Source organism: Hippopotamus amphibius, chromosome 16 (assembly GCF_030028045.1).
Source record: "Hippopotamus amphibius kiboko isolate mHipAmp2 chromosome 16, mHipAmp2.hap2, whole genome shotgun sequence".
NCBI lineage: Eukaryota > Metazoa > Chordata > Mammalia > Artiodactyla > Hippopotamidae > Hippopotamus > Hippopotamus amphibius.
Window position 1 is genome coordinate 52,684,130 of NC_080201.1, and position 20,148 is coordinate 52,704,277.

The window sequence follows — 20,148 nt, forward strand, 5'->3', positions numbered from 1 at the left end:
TACCATTGCATCAAAAGGAATAAAATACCTAGGAATAAATCTAACTAAAGGTAAAATACCTGTACTCTGAAAACTATAAGATATTGATGAAAGAAACTGAAGATGACATAAACAGATGGAAAGATATACTGTGTTCATGAACTGGGAGAATTGATATTGTTAAAATGGCCATACCACCCAAGGCAATCTACAGATTCAATGTAATCCCTATCAAAACACCAATGGCATTTTTCACAGAACTAGAACAAATAATTTCAAAATTTGTATGGAAACACAGAAGACCCCAAATAGCCAAAACAGTGTTGAGAATGAAAAACGGAGCTGGAGGTATCAAGCTCCCTGACTTCAGACTACACTACAAAGCTTCAGTAATCAAAACAGCATGGTATTGTGCTCTCTTTCCAGACCTGGCTAAGGAGGAGGCTCCATCATGGGAGTTGACATCTGCCACAACAAGGACTGAACATTTTAGTGCAAGGAGACCAAGAGCCAGGACATCTACCTAAGGCTGTTGGTTAAGCAGTACAGGTTTCTGGCCAGACGAACCCACTCCACCTTCAGCCAAGTTGTGCTGAAGAGTTTGTTCGTGAGTTGCACCAATCAGCCTCCTCCATCCCTTTCCCAGATGATCTGGAAGATGAAGCTTCTTGGTCAGGAAGGCAAAACAGCTGTGGTTGTAGGGACTGTAACCGATGATGTGCATGTCCAGGATGTGCCTGAACTGAAGGTGTGTGCTCTGTGAATGCATTGCATCCTCCAGGAGGAGGACAAGATCCTCACCTTCAACCAGCTGGCCCTGGACTCTAGCAAGGGCTGTGGCACTGTCCTCTTCTTTTGTTCTTGAAAGGACTGAGATGTGTACAGGTATTTTGGAAAGGCCCCAGGAACCCCACATAGCCACACCATACCCTATGTACACGCCAATGGCCAGAAGTTCAAGTGGGTCAGAGTCAACGGGCCAGCCGTAGCCACAAAATCGAATCCCAGATCCTGCCTTGTCATTAAAAAGATTTTGGATGCTGAGAAAAAAAAACACAGTATGGTATTGGCACAGAAACAGACACATAGATCAATATGACAGAATAGAGAGCCCATAAATAAACCCACACTTATATAGTTAATTAATGTACGGCAAAGGAGGCAAGAATATACAAAGGGGAAAAGACAGACCCTTCAATAAGTAGGAACACTGGACAACTCACATAAAAGAATAAAATTAGAACATTTTCTAACACTATACACAAAAATAAACTCAAAATGGATTAAAGATCTCAGTGTAAGACCTGAAATAAAAAAGTCCTATAAGAAAACACAGGCAAAACACTTTTTTTTTCTCTACCAAATCTCATTTATTGCCACTTCGTATTGAAAACATGAAGATTTTGAGCTTCAGATTTAACATATTCAGATTAGAAAGACAGAGCTGGTACATTCTGGAGTCGTTTTGGATTAACACATTCAAAACATGGATTTATTTCGAATTTAATTTTTAAACTATTACCATTATGCTTTCCTACTAGACAATACTTAGGCACCTTCCTAAAAAGGAACATCATATCCATTTGGTCCATGTGCTCTTTGTACTTGTAATCCCATTTCTTCCTCACTCCAGTTCTTCTTCTTCTTCTTCTTTTTTTTTTTTTTGGCAGCTAGGGGAGTATTTATTTAGTAACTGTGCATTTAGCATGTAGGTGATTCAAGTGCCTGTATTTATGTGCTGCTACAGTTTTTTTTTTTTTTTGGAATATAATTGCTTTACACTCTTGTACCAGTTTTTGAGGTACACCAAAGTCAATCAGCTGTATTTATACACATATCCCCATATTCCCTCCCTCCCTCGACTCTCCCCCCACCCCTGTCCCGGCCCTCTAAGGCATCACCCATCATTAAGTTGATCTCCCTTTGTTATACAGCAACTTCCCACTGGCTATCTATTTTACAGTTGGTAGTATATATGTGTCTATGCTACTCTCTCACCAAAACACTTTTTGATATAAATCGCAGTAATAATTTTTTTGGATCTGTCATCTAAGGCAAAGGCAAGGATGAATGGAGAAGCAACACGTCATGTATCCATAGAGCTGTACGTTATTCAGCCATAAAAAGGAATGAAGGACTGATACCCGCCACATTATGGATGAGCTTTGAAAACATTATGCTACACTAAAGAAGCCAGATACAAGGCCACATATGGTATGATTTCATTTATACAAAATGTCCAAATGAGGCAAATCCACAGAGAAAGTAGATTAGTGGTTGCCAGGAGTGGAGAGGAGGGGAGAATGGGGAATGCCGCTTAATGCATACAAGGCTTTTTTTTTCTGCTGTGTTAGGTCTTTCTCTAGCTGTGGAGAGCAGGGGCTATGGGCTTCTCAGTGTGATGGCTTCTCTTGTTGTGGAGCATGGGTTCGAGGTGCGTGGCTTCAGTAGTTGTGGCTCACGGGCTCTAGAGTGCAGGCTCAGCAGTTGTGGCGCACGGGCTTAGTTGCTTCGCAGCATGTGGGATCTTTCCAGACCAGGGCTCAAACCCACATCCCCTGCATTGGCAGGCGGATTTTTAACTACTGTGTTACCAGGGAAACCCAATAGATTTTTATTTTTAATTTTTTGGGGGCATGCCACGCAGCACGTGGGATCTTATTTCCCTTACCAGGGAGTCAACCTGCGCCCCCTGCATCAGAAGCACAGTCTTAACCACTGGACTGCCAGGGAAGTCTAAAAGGGTGAATTTTATGATGTGTGTATTTTATCTCTAAAAACTACAGTGTTGGTCAGTAGAGGACCCAGGTGGGCTAGGGTGTGGCTGAGCCTGGCAGGGCTGTGGGGAGGGGAGGAGAGCCCAAGGGAGGGAGGCTCAGGAGACTGACAGGCAGCCCTAGGGTGGGGAGGGGTGTTAGCCTGGGGACTGGGGGACTGGGACAAAGTGGAGCAGTGGTTTTTGGGGGGAGATCACATGCGTGGTTCTGATGCAGCTTGAATGCGTGTATGGGAGGCGTAGAAAGGCCCACCTCGTGTGTGCACACATGCGGAGGTGTTAATGCCACTGCCTCTTGGCCCTAATCGCCAGGCCAACCCCTCCCCCGGGCTCTGTCCCTTGTCAGAGTCCCCTCCCCCCACCGTCCCTCCCCCCGTCCCTCTCTCTGCCCTTCAATCTTCCTCTAGTGCTGTGCCGTCCAATATGGCAGCCACCTGCTACGTGTGACTTCGGAGCACTTGAAATGGGTCTGGTCTGAACTGAGAGGTGCTGTTACACCCCAGACTTCAAAGGCTTAGAATGAAAGGAAGAATGGAAAGTACTCATTATTCTTGTTGTGGATTACATGTCAAAATGAGCGTGTTTCAGGTACACTGGATTAGATAAACTATACTATTGAAATTATTTTCACATTTGTTTCCAAATGGCTATCAAAAATGAAAAATTACATACCTGACTTGTGCTATATTTCTATTGGACGCACACCTGCTGTGGTGCCATTTGTCCACCAGATGGCGCCAAACACAAGCTGCTGCCGCTTCACTAGCTACGGGAGAAACTGGGTGGAGCTGCGTGGGACCCACCTGCGAAGCCCTTTGAAATAGGACCTTATTGAGGACATTGAGACATGCTATTCCCACACAGGAGGCCACGGTGGGGTAGGAACTCCAAGATCTGGTGAACAGGCGATAGACAGTAGGGTAGGCTGAATAATTACCCCCAAAGACATCCCTGTTGTAATCCCTGAAACCTGTGAATGTTACCTTTCATGAAAGGAGGGACTTTGTAGATATGATTCCATTAAAGATATTGTGATGGGAAGATTATGTGGATTATCCAGGTGAGCCCTAAAGGAATCACAAGTGTCCTTATAAGCGAGAGACAGAGGAATATGTGACCTCAGAAATGTGAAGATGATGTGAAGACAGAAGCAACAGACTGTGTGAGGAAGGGCTACGGCTTCATTTCCTATGGCTGCTGTACCAACCAGCACACACACAGCACATTCCTGACCTTATAGTTCTGGGGGTGAGAGTCTGAAATGAATCTGATGGGGCGCAAATCAAGGGATCAGTAGGGCTGCACTCCTAGAGACTTCAGAGGAGAATGTGTTTCTTTCCCTTTTCCTGATTCTGCAGGCTGCCTGCATCCAGGGCTCACGGCCCCTTCCTGTCTTCAAAGCTCCTCACTCCCACCTCTGCTTGTGTTCTCTCATGTCTCCTTCTGTCTTTCCCTCTCTTGCCTCTACTTCATGGGGACCCTATGATCACACTGACCCATGAGGATAATCTCACATAGTCCCCCCATGTCACCATCCTCCACTTCATCATGTCTGCGAAATCTTTCCCATGTAAAAGAACATGTTTTCACAGGGGCTGGGATTAGGACGTGGACATTTTGGGGGGGCCATTGTTCTGTCTCCCTCAGGGGTTTCTCTCTTCCTTCTTCAGTCCGGAGGTCTTAGGGCATCTGGGTCAAGACCGAAAATGCATCGATTCAGGAGCAGGTCCCCATGCCTAGTCTCAGGGTTCCTTGCTTCCCTGAGTTGGGCACAGAGTGTCTCAAGCCAAGGCCAAGAGCTCCATTTCAGTTCTGCTCTTGACAGTTCAGGCTGGTGCCTGGTCCTCCCCTTTGGCTGCAGGAGGTGAGGATCCCTTCCCCTCTCACCCTTGGCTGCCATTGCTGAGGGATAGCAGGAGCCCGTCCCTGTCTCTGTTCCAATCTCAGCAGCCCTGGTGGCAGCATCGCATTCCACACTCCCGCTCTCTCCCATCCCCGGCATTTCTCAAGCCCGAGACCCCATGCCAGCTGTGCAGCCCGGTCCCCAAGCCCGCTGCTCCCCTCAGCTGAGATGTCCAGGACGCCTCAGCTGGCAGAAGCCTGGCATACGGGCGCCCCACCTCCCAGTCCTGTGGTGAGTGATCCAATCCTCAAGTGACTTGTGGGCCCGCTTTTCAGAACCGCTGCTGGAGAGGATGGTCTCTAGTCAGGCTTCTAGAAGCAGAGCAAGAGAGAAGATTCAAGAGTTTCCTGGAGGGGATGCTGGAGGGGATGCGGGCAGCACAGAGCAAGGAGCCAGACAGGGTCAGGGGTGACAGGGGACGTGCCGCAGCCTGACCGCGGGGGCTCAGAGTACATGCTGCAGCCCAGGGTTGGCCTCCCTCTGGGCTCCAGAGCCCTGTGCCAGGCAGTCCTGGCTGTTGGCTGCTCCCAGGAGTGGATGGAGGGGAGGTGGGGGGGGGGCAAATGCTTGAAGAAGGGGCTGTGGCGCAGCGGAGGGCTCGTCTCTGCAGCAGAGGGCCTCTGGGGAGATCCCTGAGCAGCTTGGGTCCCGGAACTGCACAGCGAACCCAAGTCATCACTGGACTGTATAAGTACTTTTGAAGAAAAAGATCAGACCCTGGGAAACAACATCAGATACTTTGGAAATAGAGGTGGCAGTGAGGAGTGATAGGAAAGGTTATGTTCTGACCCGAGGTGAGAGGAGAGATTGCAAGACTCCAAAGCACAGTCAGGGTTCAACAGTCACCAAGAGAAGGGATGCACTTCAGTCCCAGCCCAGGAGGCGTGGCTTTCAGCCAAGGGCCCCTTGTGGCACCACTTAGAGCCTAGGAATCAAAACCTTGGTGTGGGAGCTCTTTGGGCTGAGTGTGTGTGTGTGTGTCTGTGTGTGTGTGTGAATATGTATGTGTGTGTACATTTGTGTGTATGTGTGTAGGTATGTGCCTATTTATATGTGCTGGATACAGAGGTGTGTATGTGCCTTCGTGTGATAACATGTATCTGTGTGCCTGTATGTTTCTATGTGTTGCATGTCTGTATGTGAAGGGAGTTAGGGACACACAGGCAGAAATCTCGAGGCACACAAAAGTTCCAGGGACCCCTGAAGTACAGGGAGTGGAAACAAGGCACAGGAAACCGGGTGGAGAGGGAGATTCGAATCCCTCCGGGCTAGAAACCCAGAGAATGGGGAGGGATGGAGGACACAGCAGGAGACAGAAGGCTTGAGCTGAGGGTGGGGGCCATTCAGAAAAGGAAGAGACTGGAGGGGTGAGGGTGGAGGAGCAGAATAGGGTTCCTGGCCTCCAGCTCAGGGGAAGGGGCGGAGGCCAGTGAAGGGAGGGTTTGGGGTGGGAATGACAGATGTAGGACAGGAGGGCAGGGATTCCAGGGTCCAGCTGGGACCAGGCTGAGAAGCGCAGGATTGCTCTCAGAGTGGGTCTGGGTGGGGCCTCCAGCATCTGGGGAGGCCCTGCAGGAAAGCTAGAGTCCACCTCAGAAGTCTAAGAAGTCCTTCCACGGAGTTTGCAACCTGCTGAGATGTGTGGTGAGGTGAAACTAACTGAACCCATGGTGGAGGCAAAAAAGGAGCCAGGGCCCAGTGGGGGTAGGGGATCGTGGGCAGAAGAATCTAGAGCACAAGGTTGTGGGGTGGAAATGGAGGATGGGTGAGATGGTAGCGGGCAGAGCCCAGAAGAATCTAGAAAAGCGGGTGGGGGGGTTGCGTTCAAGGGGCAGGAGGTGAAGGGAAGGTCACTGCCCTGGAGAATGGGAGGGGAAGTCAGGTGAGGAACAGCTCCACAGAAGAATAAGGGGGACTACTTGTGCAGTTTCATTTCTTCAGGCAAAAAGAGGCCTGAGTCGCACCCTGCGCTGTTTGAGCTGTCAGCCTCTGGGGCCCCCTTGGGAAGCACAGAGCTCGCTGGAGTCCACACCTGTGCACACCCTTCCCGTCCCAGGTGGGGGTCCTTACCCTTCTAAGCGCTCCTCCGGGGCACAGAGCTTCTCCTTCCCTCTTTTGGGACCTATCCTGTCCCTTGAAGACTTACTCCCTGGCCCTGTGCATCCCTGACTCCTCTCGAGGCTGCAGTGGCTCTTCTGGCCTGTCCACTCAGATGGGGAACTGGCCTCCCCAAGCGGCCAGGTCTGCACCCACAGCGTCGGCCCTGCTCCCCTGACAGACGCCTCCTCAGGCCTCCCCTCCAGAATTCTGCCTTGGAGGCCTCCCCAGCCCTCAACCCAGCCGGGGCTCAGACCCCTCAGCCCTCCTGCCCCCCGGGCACTGGGCTTCCCACTTCTCCTGGCTTCCGTCCACATCTGGCCTCTCCCCTGCTCTGCGCCCAGGTGGAAACTCCCCCCAGCAGGAGAAGGAAGTCAGCACAGAACCAGGCAGGAGACCACGTTACACTTTGGTATCTTTTATTTCTCAGGGTCAAGTCTATTCATCCTCAGGAAGGCAGAGTTACTGTGTTGATGGTAACAGCCAGTGTGATTTGGAAATATTCGTGCTTTAGTAACCAATATAGAATGCAAATGTAATGTGTTTTCCAGACATCCTTATCATAATGTTACATTTCCTCCACTTCAAATCAGTCTTCCTTGTTAGGCCAGTGGAGTTGGATTCGTAATTAGCAAGGGAACCGAAATCTCTGATGTGAACATCCGACAGTAACTGGTTTTCCTATGTGATGTTATTTTAAGATTTCCCGAAGATAATATAGATACCAAAGGGATAGATACATAGAAATTAAACCATTATCACCTGTGCTTGTTGGTGACTCGGTTCGTTAAAGATATATATGATCTTATTTTTTATTTATTTATTTATTTTGGCACACGGGCTTAGTTGCTCCGCAGCGTGTGGGATCTTCCTGGAGCAGGGATCGAACCCACGACCTCTGCATTGGCAGGCAGACTCTTAACCACTGCGCCACCTAGGAAGCCCCTGATCTTATTTTTTAAACAATGGACGTCCAACAGGTTGTACGCCCCCGAAGCTATCTTGTGTAGCACAAACATCAGCATCCTGTTGATCGGGTATATAACCAACCAGTTTAAGGGTTTCAGGGCTTTCTCCACTGCATATGTCATTAAGTTATCTTTTATAAATTTCCTTACCTTCTCTGTGAGAAATTCTGCCACGATACACATTAGCATTTCCATGGTCTTGTCCTTAATCAGTGAAATAAGGAAACGCACGGGCAAAACGTGAGGTGCGTCTGCTCCATTTAGTGCTCCTCCTGAACTGATCTCCTCTGCCAGAAGTCACCGGATGAAGTCGCTGGCCAATGAGTGTGTGACACGGTACATGGCACCCCTTGATGGACGAGGTGAGCTCCCTCCCACTTGTTTGAGGGCCATGATGACCAACCATAAACATTCGGGAAGGGGTGAGATGAAACAGCCCCTCCCTGCTTCAGTATTGGAGTTGGCAGTCCTCAGCCTCTGGTAACTGAGAATGGCCTTGTGCAGAAAGGGACCCAGTGGGACACTGGGTACTAAACAGGTGTCAGCTAAGACCGCTTTCCCTTTTCTTCTCTTCTGCTGAACTTCTAGTAGTGGAAGCGGATTACTGTCCAGTAGTCTCTATTTATTTATTTAATTGCAGTGTAGTTGATTTATGATGTTGTGTGTAATTTCTGTGGTACCGCAAAGTGATTCAGTTATACATATCTATATATTCTTTTTCATATTCTATTCCATTATGGTTGATCCCAGGATACTGAACACAGTTCCCTGTACTATACGTTGGCTCTTGTTGTTTAAGCATCCTGTATATAAGAATTTGCATCTGCTAATCCCAAACTCACAATCCTTCCCTCTTCCAACCCCCTTTCGCTTGGCAACCACAAGTCTGTTCTCTATGTCTGTGAGTCTGTTTTTGTTTCGTAGATATGTTCATTTGGGTCGTCTTTTAGATTCCACATCACAGTGGTATCATGCAGTATTTGTCTTTCTGTTTCTGACTTACTTTGCTGAGTATGATCATCTCTAGGTCCATCTCTGTTGCTGCAAACGGCATTATTTCATTCTTTTTACTGGCGGAGTACTATTCCATTATTTGTATACCACATCTTCTTTATCCATCCCCGTGTTGATGGACATTTAGGTTGTTTCCATGTCTCGGCTATTGCAAAGAGTGGTGGTACTGTAACCGAAAGTGGGGTCTGGCTGCTCACTGCTCACAAGCTAATAAAGAGGCCAGATGGGTGCGAAGGAAAGTTTGCTTTATTTTGGATGCTGGCAACTGCGGGCCGGGGGCAGGGGTGGGGTTTGGGAGGGGGAGGGGGAGTGCAGATGCCCGTCCAAAGCTGAAGCCCCCCCACTGACAATCAGGGGGTGAGAGCTTTTATAGACAGAAGGAGGGAGCTACATGCAGAAACAACACAGTCAGCTCTGAGAGTCATCCGGAAATTGGTCATCGGTGGTCCGACCAATGTCATCTTGATTTCTTTGGGTACAGTTAATCTTCAGTTCCAGGGTCAGTTTGTTTTCATTTCTTTGAGTCCAGTTGTTGGAATTGTGGCAGATTATGTCATAGCTACAGCCTAGTCATCGTGTAGGTAACTTCTTCCACCTGGTGGGGGTCTCAGTATCGATAAGACAGCTCACAGGATATGGTTCAGAATATTATCTGTGGACCTTGAGAAGGCACTAAAGGTCCTTGACTATGCTTAACGACTAAATTATTATTACTTGGTCTCCTTTCACTGTTTTCCTTTGTTTCTGCATTTCTCATTTCTCTGACTACACTTGTCCTTTGGCTAATGTTTATCCACAGATGAAAGGCAGGCTGAGGACGTGGTGGGGCGGGGGGCCCGAGGGGGTCCTGCTTCATTTCAATCCCTGCTTTTCTTTGATACGCCTCAATTTTGAGGAGGGACAGGTACAGAACAAGAAATTGAATAAACTTTCGGATAGGGAGGTTAACCATAAACTTGGCAGTGGAACTTGGCAGTTCCATTTCTGTTTCAATTTTCCCCATGTCTTTGAGGCAATGGGATGATGGCTGCTCTTGGCTACTTCTTGCTGAAGTGGGGTGTCGTCCTGCCTAATTTGGGGAGTGGACACAGAATGGAAATAACCTCTAGTTCCACGCTTAGTATCAATATTTTGTATTATGAGAACATTACCTCTCTCCTTGATTACCTTGTGGTAGTACCTGGACAAACATTTGAAATTTTGTAGACATTTTACAATGAAGATAATAATCAAAATGCATCTTCCTATTTCCTGTGAATGTATTTTTTCTTAATGGTTAAAGCAGATGTACAAAGTATGTTTGAGAGGCCATAAACATGCTGCTTTGGTTAGCCTAAAGTTCAAATTCAATCGCCTATAAGCCAGAATGACTCCCCCATAGCTCAATATGTGACCATTTCCTTCCTCATTTTCCCATTTAATTGTAACTCTTTCCATAGAAAGCACTGATACTCAATAGATGTTTCCAATGTTGCCAGAGTGGCTCCGCTGTCTGCTCTGGGTCCATTCGTGACCCTCAGTGCGAGGCCTCTTTATGTTTATGTATTTGCCTAATTGTCCACCTTGGGGGAAAACAAATAAGTTATCATGAACAGGCTCTGAGGTAAGTTAATTGGGAAACATTTTATAAGCCATACCTTTTATCATTTATACCCACTTGTCACACAAACATTGTACTTGTGTTTTAAGCAGTAACCGTAGAGCCAGCAGTGATACACATCATGACAAGTTATCCTCTGTGACACCTTCACTGGACACTTGTTTTGATCCTGAATTTTGGGGTCAAAAGTATGGTTTAGGAACAAAACAATAGCTTTCCATTAGGATTCTCTGTTATCAAAATCAGATCAATATTCCAGGAGAACTTTGTTTTCTTAACAGGGAGAAAACCAAATTCAGTCTTGCATCCGTTTACTGTTAATAACAAAATTCATTTACCTAATTAAATTCAGTCTAATCTTAATTGTGACAACATATACAGTTTTTGTTTTTAAAGTTCCTCTTTTACAAACCTTTTATCGCTTTCAGGATCTATACACATTTGTCTCTTTTTCTGTTTGTTTTCCTATCCAACCACCTGTAGGACAAAATTATTATCATCATTTCTCCTCAACCAAAATATCTCTGTTCTTTATATTTTTTTTTCATCGGTGACATATATCCTACTTGTTTTAGGATATATGTCAAAATGGTTCCCTTATCATTTTTACATATTAGAATTTTTAACCTTTGAAAACCTTAACAAAACCAAGAAACAATTAATTGAACTATTTGTTATATCAGTATTTTCTGATTGGCAAAGTTAAGAACATATTCTATAACCTCTAAAAACATACATTTTTTCATAGCACAATTTGTCTTTAATGTGGCATAAGATGTGTGTTTAAGAAACCCAAATATCTTTAGTTTCCCTCTTGGTCTTGCAAAAAGACAAAAAGTAGGTCTATTTAGATTTGTTTGATTTGTAAGCACTTCCTTTTCTTTAAAGCCAAATAAATAGAACTCTTTACAAATTAACCAAAGCAAAGACATATATTGAGACATACATGCATTTAGACAAATAGAGATCTCATTGTTTCATTTTTTTCTTTGAATTTCATGAATTAGGCATTGTCATTAAACTTATCAGTTTATGAATAACAGTCTGAATAGTGAAATTTATACCCTCAATGTTAAAAAGCTTCTTTCTCCCCCTTCTTTTTTTTAGCTTGAAGTTATACTAATTAACCCAAGGCTGACATCTCAGGCAAAGTGGGGTGTCTTTCTAGCTCAAGGACACGATATGAGTTAACTTTAAGTTTTCTCCTAGGCACATTTTTGTTCTCTCAGGGCCAGAATTCTGTAAACAGTGTTTTATCAAGCTAGCTTTCTCTAACTACATATGCAAAAAGAACCAGATATGGAATTTCAAAGGAATTTCATCTTAACCAAATTTTCTAAACCAGAGTCTAAAGAATATTGTCGCCATACATTGCTTTACAAAAATCATCATACTTTTTCTTACCATAATTTCGTAGCTAAGTTTTTCTTAATAAACTGAACCTGAATTTCCCATTTTACATGAGACAACAAAGGTTCCATCCACATAGATGGCATACACACTCACACACCAAAAGACAGCTTTGTCACAAACCCTCTTCGGGGGGTGACCAGTACGGAGTCCCAAACAAACACTTCCCCAACACAAACGGTCCTCAGAGGTAGACAGACGTCAGAACCAACTGGCAAACATGCCCAAAGAGCAGTCAGTGCTCACAAATGGGAAGCTTGCCCGGGTGCACACCGGTGGAGCTTACCCAGTCTTGGAGCTCGCCAGCTCGTCCCGAGTGCATCTTTCCGCTCCACCAAGGAAAAGCGTAAGTTGGCAGCCCGTGCCAAGGAGGGGAGAAACAGGGAGGATCTTTGAAACAAACAGTTTCAGCAGCTGCTAGGAACGTCCCCCAAGTCCCCTTCTCAGGGCTAGCCAGCCACAAGCCGCAGGCTCACCACAGCCATCCCAGTGCCTTGTCATGGCCGTGGCTCTGCTCTGGGAAACCCAGGGGGGCCACATGGCAGAAGCGCGCAGGAGCCATCATAGCGCCAGCAGCCCCAGCAGCCCGATTAGCCTGATTAGCCCCGCGTTGGGCGTCGGAAAGTGTAACAGAACGTGGGGTCCAGCTGTTCGCCGCTCAAAAGCCAGAAAAGAGGCCAAGTTGGTGGAAAGGAACGTTTGCTTTATTTTGGATGCCGGCAACTGGGGGGGCCGGGGGGGGGAGGGTGGATGCCCGGCCAAAGGCCGAGTCCCACTCCTGACCATCAGGGGGCAAGAGCTTTTCTGGACAGAAGGAGGGGGCTTCGTGCAGAAACAGCACAGTCAGCTCTGACAGTCGTCTTGAAATTGGTCATCGGTGGTCTGACCAGCGTCATCTTGATTGCTTTAGGTACAGTTCATCTCTATTTCCAGGGTCAGTTTGGTTCCATTTCTTTGAGGCCAGTTTTCTGCATTGTGGCAGCTTATGTCGTGGCTACAGCCTGGTCATCATGGAGTTAACGTCTTCCACCTGGTGGGGGTTTCAGCATCTACAAGACAGCTCACAGGATACGGTTCAGAATATTATCTATAGACCCTGAGAAAGCACTAAAGGTCCTTGACTATGCTTAACGACTAAATTATTATTATTTGGTCTCCTTTGTTTCTGCATTTTCTCACTTCTCTGATTAAACTTATTCTTTGGCTAAAGTTTATCCACAGATGAAAGGCAGGCTGAGGACATGGTGGGGAGGGAGGCAAGGACCGTAGGGTCCTGCTCCATTCCAGTACGAACACAGGGGTGCATGCATCTTTTCAAATTAGAGTTTTGGGTCCCCGCGGTGGGCGGCGGCGGCGGCGGGGGGGTCGGTGCAACGGGGAGGGGGCGGAGGGAGCCCGCGGCGGCGGCGGCGGCTGCAGCTGCAGCAGCGAAATGGCGGAGACCGTGGCGGACACCCGGCGGCTGATCACCAAGCCGCAGAACCTGAATGACGCCTACGGGCCTCCCAGCAACTTCCTCGAGATCGATGTGAGCAATCCGCAGACAGTGGGAGTCGGTCGGGGCCGCTTCACCACCTACGAAATCAGGGTCAAGACAAATCTGCCTATTTTCAAGCTGAAGGAATCTACTGTTAGAAGAAGATACAGTGACTTTGAATGGCTGCGGAGTGAATTAGAAAGAGAGAGCAAGGTTGTAGTCCCCCCACTCCCTGGAAAAGCATTTTTGCGTCAACTTCCTTTTAGAGGAGATGATGGAATATTTGACGACAATTTTATTGAAGAAAGGAAGCAAGGGCTGGAGCAGTTTATAAACAAGGTCGCTGGTCATCCTCTGGCACAGAATGAACGTTGTCTTCATATGTTTTTACAGGATGAAATTATAGATAAAAGTTATACTCCATCTAAAATAAGACATGCCTGAAATTTGGCAAGAAGGGGCAAAAAAAACTTTCCATGACTATTAATGACTCATATGCACCAGTGAAGAAGTCTTGACTAACTTAGCATGCAGCACAAAACCTGGTATGATCTGCCTTCAGTATACTAACACTCACATGCTCTGTTCTGTTCTGTTTTGGCAGTTGACAAGAAGTTCATTTGCTTTAGTGAAAAAATCCCTCATTCCGGCCTTTCTATATAAATAGCTCTTTCTTGCTGTTTTAATGTGATGCACACTCTAGCTTCACAAACCTGTTACTCCAGTATAACCTGCAGTGTCCTAACTAAAGTTACTCACTTGGTCTTACCTGCAGTTTTTGTGTCATGTTTGCTTCTTAAATTTGATTAGTAGAATATTTCTCTTGTCCCCTTTTTAATATGTGGTTTATGTGTGGAAAGCACTACACATTGGTTTCCAGTACCGTACACGTAAGATACACACTTGTGTGCAGAAAGTATTTCCCTTCAGGCTTGTAATACCCTTCACATAGAAGATCAGTGAGGGAAATCTTTATATTCTGTATAAAAACAAAATCAAATTTATATACTAAAATCATTTGTCTAAAAATTTAAGTTGTTTTCAAATAAAAATAAAAATGCATTTCTGATAAAAAAAAAAAATTAGAGTTTTGTCTTCCATATGCCCAGGACTGGGATTTTGGATTATGTGAACTTCTCAATGGATGCAGAAAATGGTTTTGACACAATTTAATATGCATTTATGATAAAAACTCTCCAGAAAGCGAAGATAGAGGGAATGTACCCCCACATAATAAAGACCATATAAGAGAAACCCACAGCAAACGTCATTCTGAAGAGTGAAAAACTGAAAGTATTTCCTCTAAGGTCTGGAACAAGACAAATGATGTCCACTGTACCCCTTCCATCCCCCCCGCCTTTTTTTTTTTGTTTTGGCTGCACCATCTGCCATGTGGGATCATAGATCCCTGACCAGGGATGGAACCCAAGCCCCTTCCAGTGAATTCGCGGAGTCTTAACCACTGGACACCAGGGAAGTCCCCCCTCCACTTTTACGCTACAAAGTTTTGGAAGTCTCAGCCACAGAAATCAGAGAAGCAAAAGAAATAAATGGAATTCAGTTGGAAAAGAGCAAGTAAAATGTCAGTGTTTACAGATGACATGATATATCTTTAGAAAATCCAAAAGATGCCACCAGAAAACTACTAGAACTCATGTGGTTAATTGGCTTTTTAACATAAACTGACAATGAATTTTGGGTGAAGGTTTTTTTATTTGAAACATTTTTTAAAAATTCATATACTTCTGCTCCTTGAAACCATGAATGCTGTGAATTACAGTGATTTTGTTCTGTTAAACTAACTATATTTCTGCCTTCAGTACCACATGGTACACACATTATAGTTTACATTAATTGCTGCATTGAGTTGACTCTTCCCGTGGCATGTTTGTAGATGTTGATATTAATGTGTTATTTTTCTCTCTGTGCGTTATATCATGCCTAGGGGTCAAGGACCTGATGGTAAAAGCTTCCGAACAGTTCTCTCTTTTCTTTTTTGAAAACTATGCATAAGAGTAGAGCTAATTGTTCCTTGAATGTTTGTAAAACACAGCTGTCAATCAAACTTGGTGTATCTCTCCCGGCCCGACGACCACCCCAGGTTTAAAAGTATAACGGCGTATCTTTTGTGGTTCATAAGCTACTCCTGCTTTTCTTCCTTCTTGACTCAGTCTGGTTGCAGTTATTTGTTGCAAGGGTTTATTCATGTTGTCTTCATTTTCAGACTTGCAATAAGGATGCTTATAAAGTCCACCTCTTGCCTGTTGTCTGAGAAGGGCAGGATTGCTCTCAGAGTGGGTCTGGGTGGGGCCTCCAGCATCTGGAGAAGCCCTGTAGGAAAGGTAAAGTCCACCTCAGAAGTCCAAGTCGTCTTTCCCCCAAGTTTGCAAGAAGCTGAGACATTCGATTAGGTGCAACAGACTGAGACCGCAGAGGAGGTGGAAATAGAGCCAGGGTCTAGGGAAGGGAGGGCATGCTCAGCAGCAGAATGTAGACCCCAAGGAGGGAGGAGGGGAGGACATGCAGGCTGGGGCTGACCTAGGCGTGTGCGGAGCCCAGAAGGGTCTGTGACCAACTCGGGTTGTGGGATTCCTTAATCAACAGAAATTGATAAGGGGTCAGGCAAGCGATTCAGGCTAGGCTTTATTGGGGCTCGTGGTGCAGCAGGAGGGAGGGACATGAGGAACAGGTTCCCTTGTCTGGTCGCTGTTGGGGGAAGGAGCTGGTCCCTGAGCTGGGGGGAGGGTGGGGCGGGTCCAGGGGTGGGGCTGGAGGCGTGGCCGGCGTGGTCTGCCCGCCCCCTCAGGGATGCGTCCTGACCAGGACCCTGCTCTTGTTCTCCACCTCAGACGTGGCAGCGGGGTCTTTTGTCTTTGCTGTTTTGTTCATCTTTTCCCCCAACTGCTCGTGTGTGTCCAGTTATTTTTAGTCCCTCAGAGTTTCTTTGTCATGTGTTGCTTAAGCAGATGCTGTCCGGTGCAAGCAGTGCAGCGGCCGGTGCCACGTCACAGCCGCGGTGAAATCTCGAATGAGGAGAGAGGCAGGGCCAAAGGCACAAGGAAGGGGAAGACCATGGAGTGTGCAGAGCCCCGGAGGATCTAGCTAAGGCGGGGAGGGGGGACGCGTTTAGGGGGCAGGGGATGAAGAGAAGGTCCCTGCCCTGGAGGATGGGAGGGGACCGTCGGTGTGAAGAAGAACTCCTCAGGGGCGGGGGGACCACTTGTGCGGTTTCACTTCTTCAGGCACAAAGAGGCCTCCGTGGCACCTGGCACAGTCTGAAGCCTCAGCCTCACAGGCCCCCTTGGGAAGCACAGAGCTTGTTGGAGTCCACACCCGAGCACACCCTTCTCCTCCCAGGCGGGTCCTTGCACTTCTGAAGGCGCCTCTGTGGCGCAGAGCTCCTCCTTCCCTCTGTTGGGACCCTATTCTGTCCCTTGAAGACTTGAATCTGGGCCCTGTGCATCTCTGCCTCCTCTGGAAGCCACGCCGGGGCTGCTCTGGCCCCTCCTCTGCCCTGAGCCCAGCTGGAGACTCCCCCAAGCAGAAGCAACAGGTCAGCACAGAACCAGGCATGAGACCAGAGTACAGGTTGGGAATCCTTTATTTGTCCAGGGTCAAGTCTATTCCCTGTCAGGAAGGCAGGTTTAGGATGTTGCCTGTAAGAGCAAAGGTTTGGTTTCCCCATATTTGCCAGGTTTGGAGAAACTGCAGTTTCGGAACCGATGCGAGAGGCCACCGTGGTCGTGGGTGTCTCCTGACCATCGAGATCATCATGTTAGAGCCGCTGGCCTGCTTTCAGGTCAGTCTTCTTGGTCAGGCAGGCAGAGTTGGGATGTGTAATCAATAAGGAAACGGAAATCTCTGCTGTCAACGTCCCTCCATGACCGGTCCTCTTATACTGTAATCTAATCTCTCATCTTCTCAGATTTCACCAGCATAGTATAGATATTGAACAGATATATACATGGAAATTAAACCACAATGACTTCTGTGAGTTCTGCCGGTTGGCGACGAAACATCTTTGTCAAGACATATGTGACCGTCTTTTCTAAATAATTCATGTGGAACTGGTTGTAGGCCAGCGAAGCCATCTTGGGTAGGATAAATTTCAGCATCTCTGTGACTGCACATGGAAGCAGCCAGTGAAAGGGTGTCAAGGCCTGCTGCATTCCGTGCGTCCTTAATGTTTCTTCTATAAAATTCTTTAGCATCTCTGCGAGAAATGCAGTCACCACAATTGTGAGAATTTCCATAGCCTTGTCCTTGGCAAGCAGAGTACGTAATCCCATAATAAGACCGGAGGTGTAACTGCTCAGTGCATGTCCTACATTTATATCCTGTGACAGGCAGGAGATATGTGTGCCCTTTACAGTTAAAGCTGCACATTAAAGTCTGCCGGATGTTGTGGCTTACTGTGCTTTAAAGAAGTCATCAACAGATGGCCAACAAACACATGAAAAGATGCTCAACATCCCTAATCATCAGAGAAATGCAAGTCAAAGCCACAGTGAGGTATCACCTCACACCGATCAGAATGGCCATCATCACAAAATCTGGAAACAACAAATGTTGGAGAGGGTGTGGAGAAAAGGGAACTCTCCTGCACTGTTGGTGGGAATGTAAGTTGGTACAGCCACTATGGGAAACAGTTTGGAGGTTCCTTCAAAAACTACAAATAGAACTACCATATGATCCAGTAATCCCACTACTGGGCGTATACCCAAAGAAAACCATAATCCCAAAAGAAACTTGTACCATCATGTTTATTGCAGCACTATTTACAATAGCCAGGACATGGAAGCAACCTAAATGCCCATCAACAAATGAATGGATAAAGAAGATGTGGCATATATATACAATGGAATATTACTCAGCTATAAAAAGGGATGAGATGGAGCTATATGTAATGAGGTGGATAGACCTACAGTCTGTCATACAGAGTGCAGGAAGTCAGAAAGAGAAAGACAAATATTGTATGCTAACTCACATATACGGAATCTAAAAATGGTACCGATGAACTCAGTGACAAGAACAAGGACGCAGATGCAGAGAATGGACTGGAGAACTCGAGGTTTGGGAGGGGGTGGGGGGTTAAGGGGAAGCTGAGACGAAGTGAGAGAGTAGCACAGACACGTATATACTACTCACTGTAAAATAGATGGCCAGTGGGAAGTTGTTTTATACCAAAGGGAGTCCAACTCGAGGATGGAAGATGCCTTAGAGGACTGGGATGGGGAGGGTGGGGGGGACTCGAGGGAGGGTGGGGGGGGAGTCAAGGGAGGGAGGGAATACGGAGATATGTGTGTAAAAACAGATGATTGAACTTGGTGTACCCAACAAAAAATAATAAATAAATTAAAAAAAGAAAAGAAAAGAAGTCATCAACGTTAAATCCTGGACTTCCTAGGTGGCGCACTGGGTAAGAATCCACCTGCCAATGCAGGGGACACGGGTTTGATCCCTGCCCCGGGAAGATCCCACATGCCGCAGAGCAACTAAGCCCGTGCGCCACAAGTATTGAGCCTGCGCTCTAGAGCCCATGAGCCACAACTGTTGAGCCCATGAGCCACAGCTGTTGAGCCCATGTGCCGCAACTGCTGAAGCCCACGTGCCTAGAGCCCGTGCTCTGCAAGAAGAAAGGCCACGGCAATTAGAAGCCCACGCACCACAACACAGAGTAACCCCGGCTCACCGCAACTAGAGAAAGCCCGGTGCAGCAATGAAGACCCAACACAACCAAAAAAATTAATTAATTTTAAAAAATGGTATTTATATCCTCTGACAGAAGTAAGGGGAGGTGCCCACGTCACAGAGGAAGTGGATCTGGCCAATGAGCCTGTGCCACGGCACATGACACCACTCGAGGGACTGTGGCAGCAAAAGACAGCAGTGAGTAAACGGCCTCAGGCGCTAACCAGCCAAAGAGCCCTGCAAGAGTGACAGCATCTCGGTTATTCTCTAGCTGTCCTTAATACAAAAGTCTTGTAGCTCGACTGGTGGCAGCAGAAAGCGGCACTGAGTACAGTTCTCCCCCTGGTGGCGGTTTCAGGATCTACACGACAGCTCCCAGGTGTGGCTCCGAGTAGGGTCTACAGCCCTTGAGCAGGAACCTGAAGTCCTTGGCTATGCTAACGACTAAGCTCTCACTCTTTGGTCTCCTTTGACTGTTTTCCTTTGTTTCTGCATTTTCTCATGTCTCTGGTTAAACATATTCTTTGACTCATGGTTTTCCACAGACAAAATGCAGGCAGAGGGCCTGGGAACCAAGGACCATAGGGTCCTGCTCCGTTTTCCTGGGCTTCTAACATGAAGTGAAAATGAATTTTAGGTAGGGTTTTTTTGAAAGCCATTTCTTGAAAAATTCATATAGTTCCCCTCCTTGAAACCATGAATGCTGTGAATTGCAGCGATTGTGTTCTGTGAAACTAACTCTATTCCTGGAGGAAATCCCACATGTTACCCACATTATCTTTTACATCCACTGCTGGACTGAGTTGCCTCTTCCCGTGGGGTGTTTGTATATGGTGACTTCAGTGTGTTATTTTTCTCTCTCTGTGTTGCTTCTGGCCTGGCAATCAGGAATATACTACTTGATTGTAAGAGCTTGAGAAGCATGGTCTCATTTCTTTTATTAAGACTGTGTGTAACAGGAGAGCTCATTGTTCCTTGATTGTTTGTAAACCACAGCTGTCAATCAAGGGTTGGCGTATCTTCTTTTGTGCAACATACACCGTCTCTTTTGGGGTTCATAGGGTTACGCCTGCTTTTCTTCCTTCTTGACTCAGTCTGGTTGCAGTTATTTGTTGCAAGGGTGTATTCATGTTGTCTTCATTTTCAGACTTGCAATAAGGATGCTTATAAAGTCCACCTCTTGCCTGTTGTCTGAGAAGGGCAGGATTGCTCTCAGAGTGGGTCTGGGTGGGG

The 20,148-nt window shown here is 46.7% G+C and overlaps 1 protein-coding gene and 1 pseudogene across 1 annotated transcript; both read left to right on the plus strand.

The window, feature by feature from the left end:
• Positions 1–430: 430 nt before the first annotated feature.
• Positions 431–2,879, plus strand: LOC130838106 (60S ribosomal protein L18-like; annotated as a pseudogene).
• Positions 2,880–13,113: 10,234 nt separating this feature from the next.
• LOC130839371 (sorting nexin-3) lies at positions 13,114–14,276 on the plus strand. Its single transcript, XM_057713613.1, has one exon. The coding sequence runs from the start codon at positions 13,180–13,182 to the stop codon at positions 13,666–13,668; it is 489 nt and encodes a 162-aa protein (XP_057569596.1). The 5' UTR covers positions 13,114–13,179; the 3' UTR covers positions 13,669–14,276.
• The last annotated feature ends 5,872 nt before the right edge of the window (positions 14,277–20,148 follow it).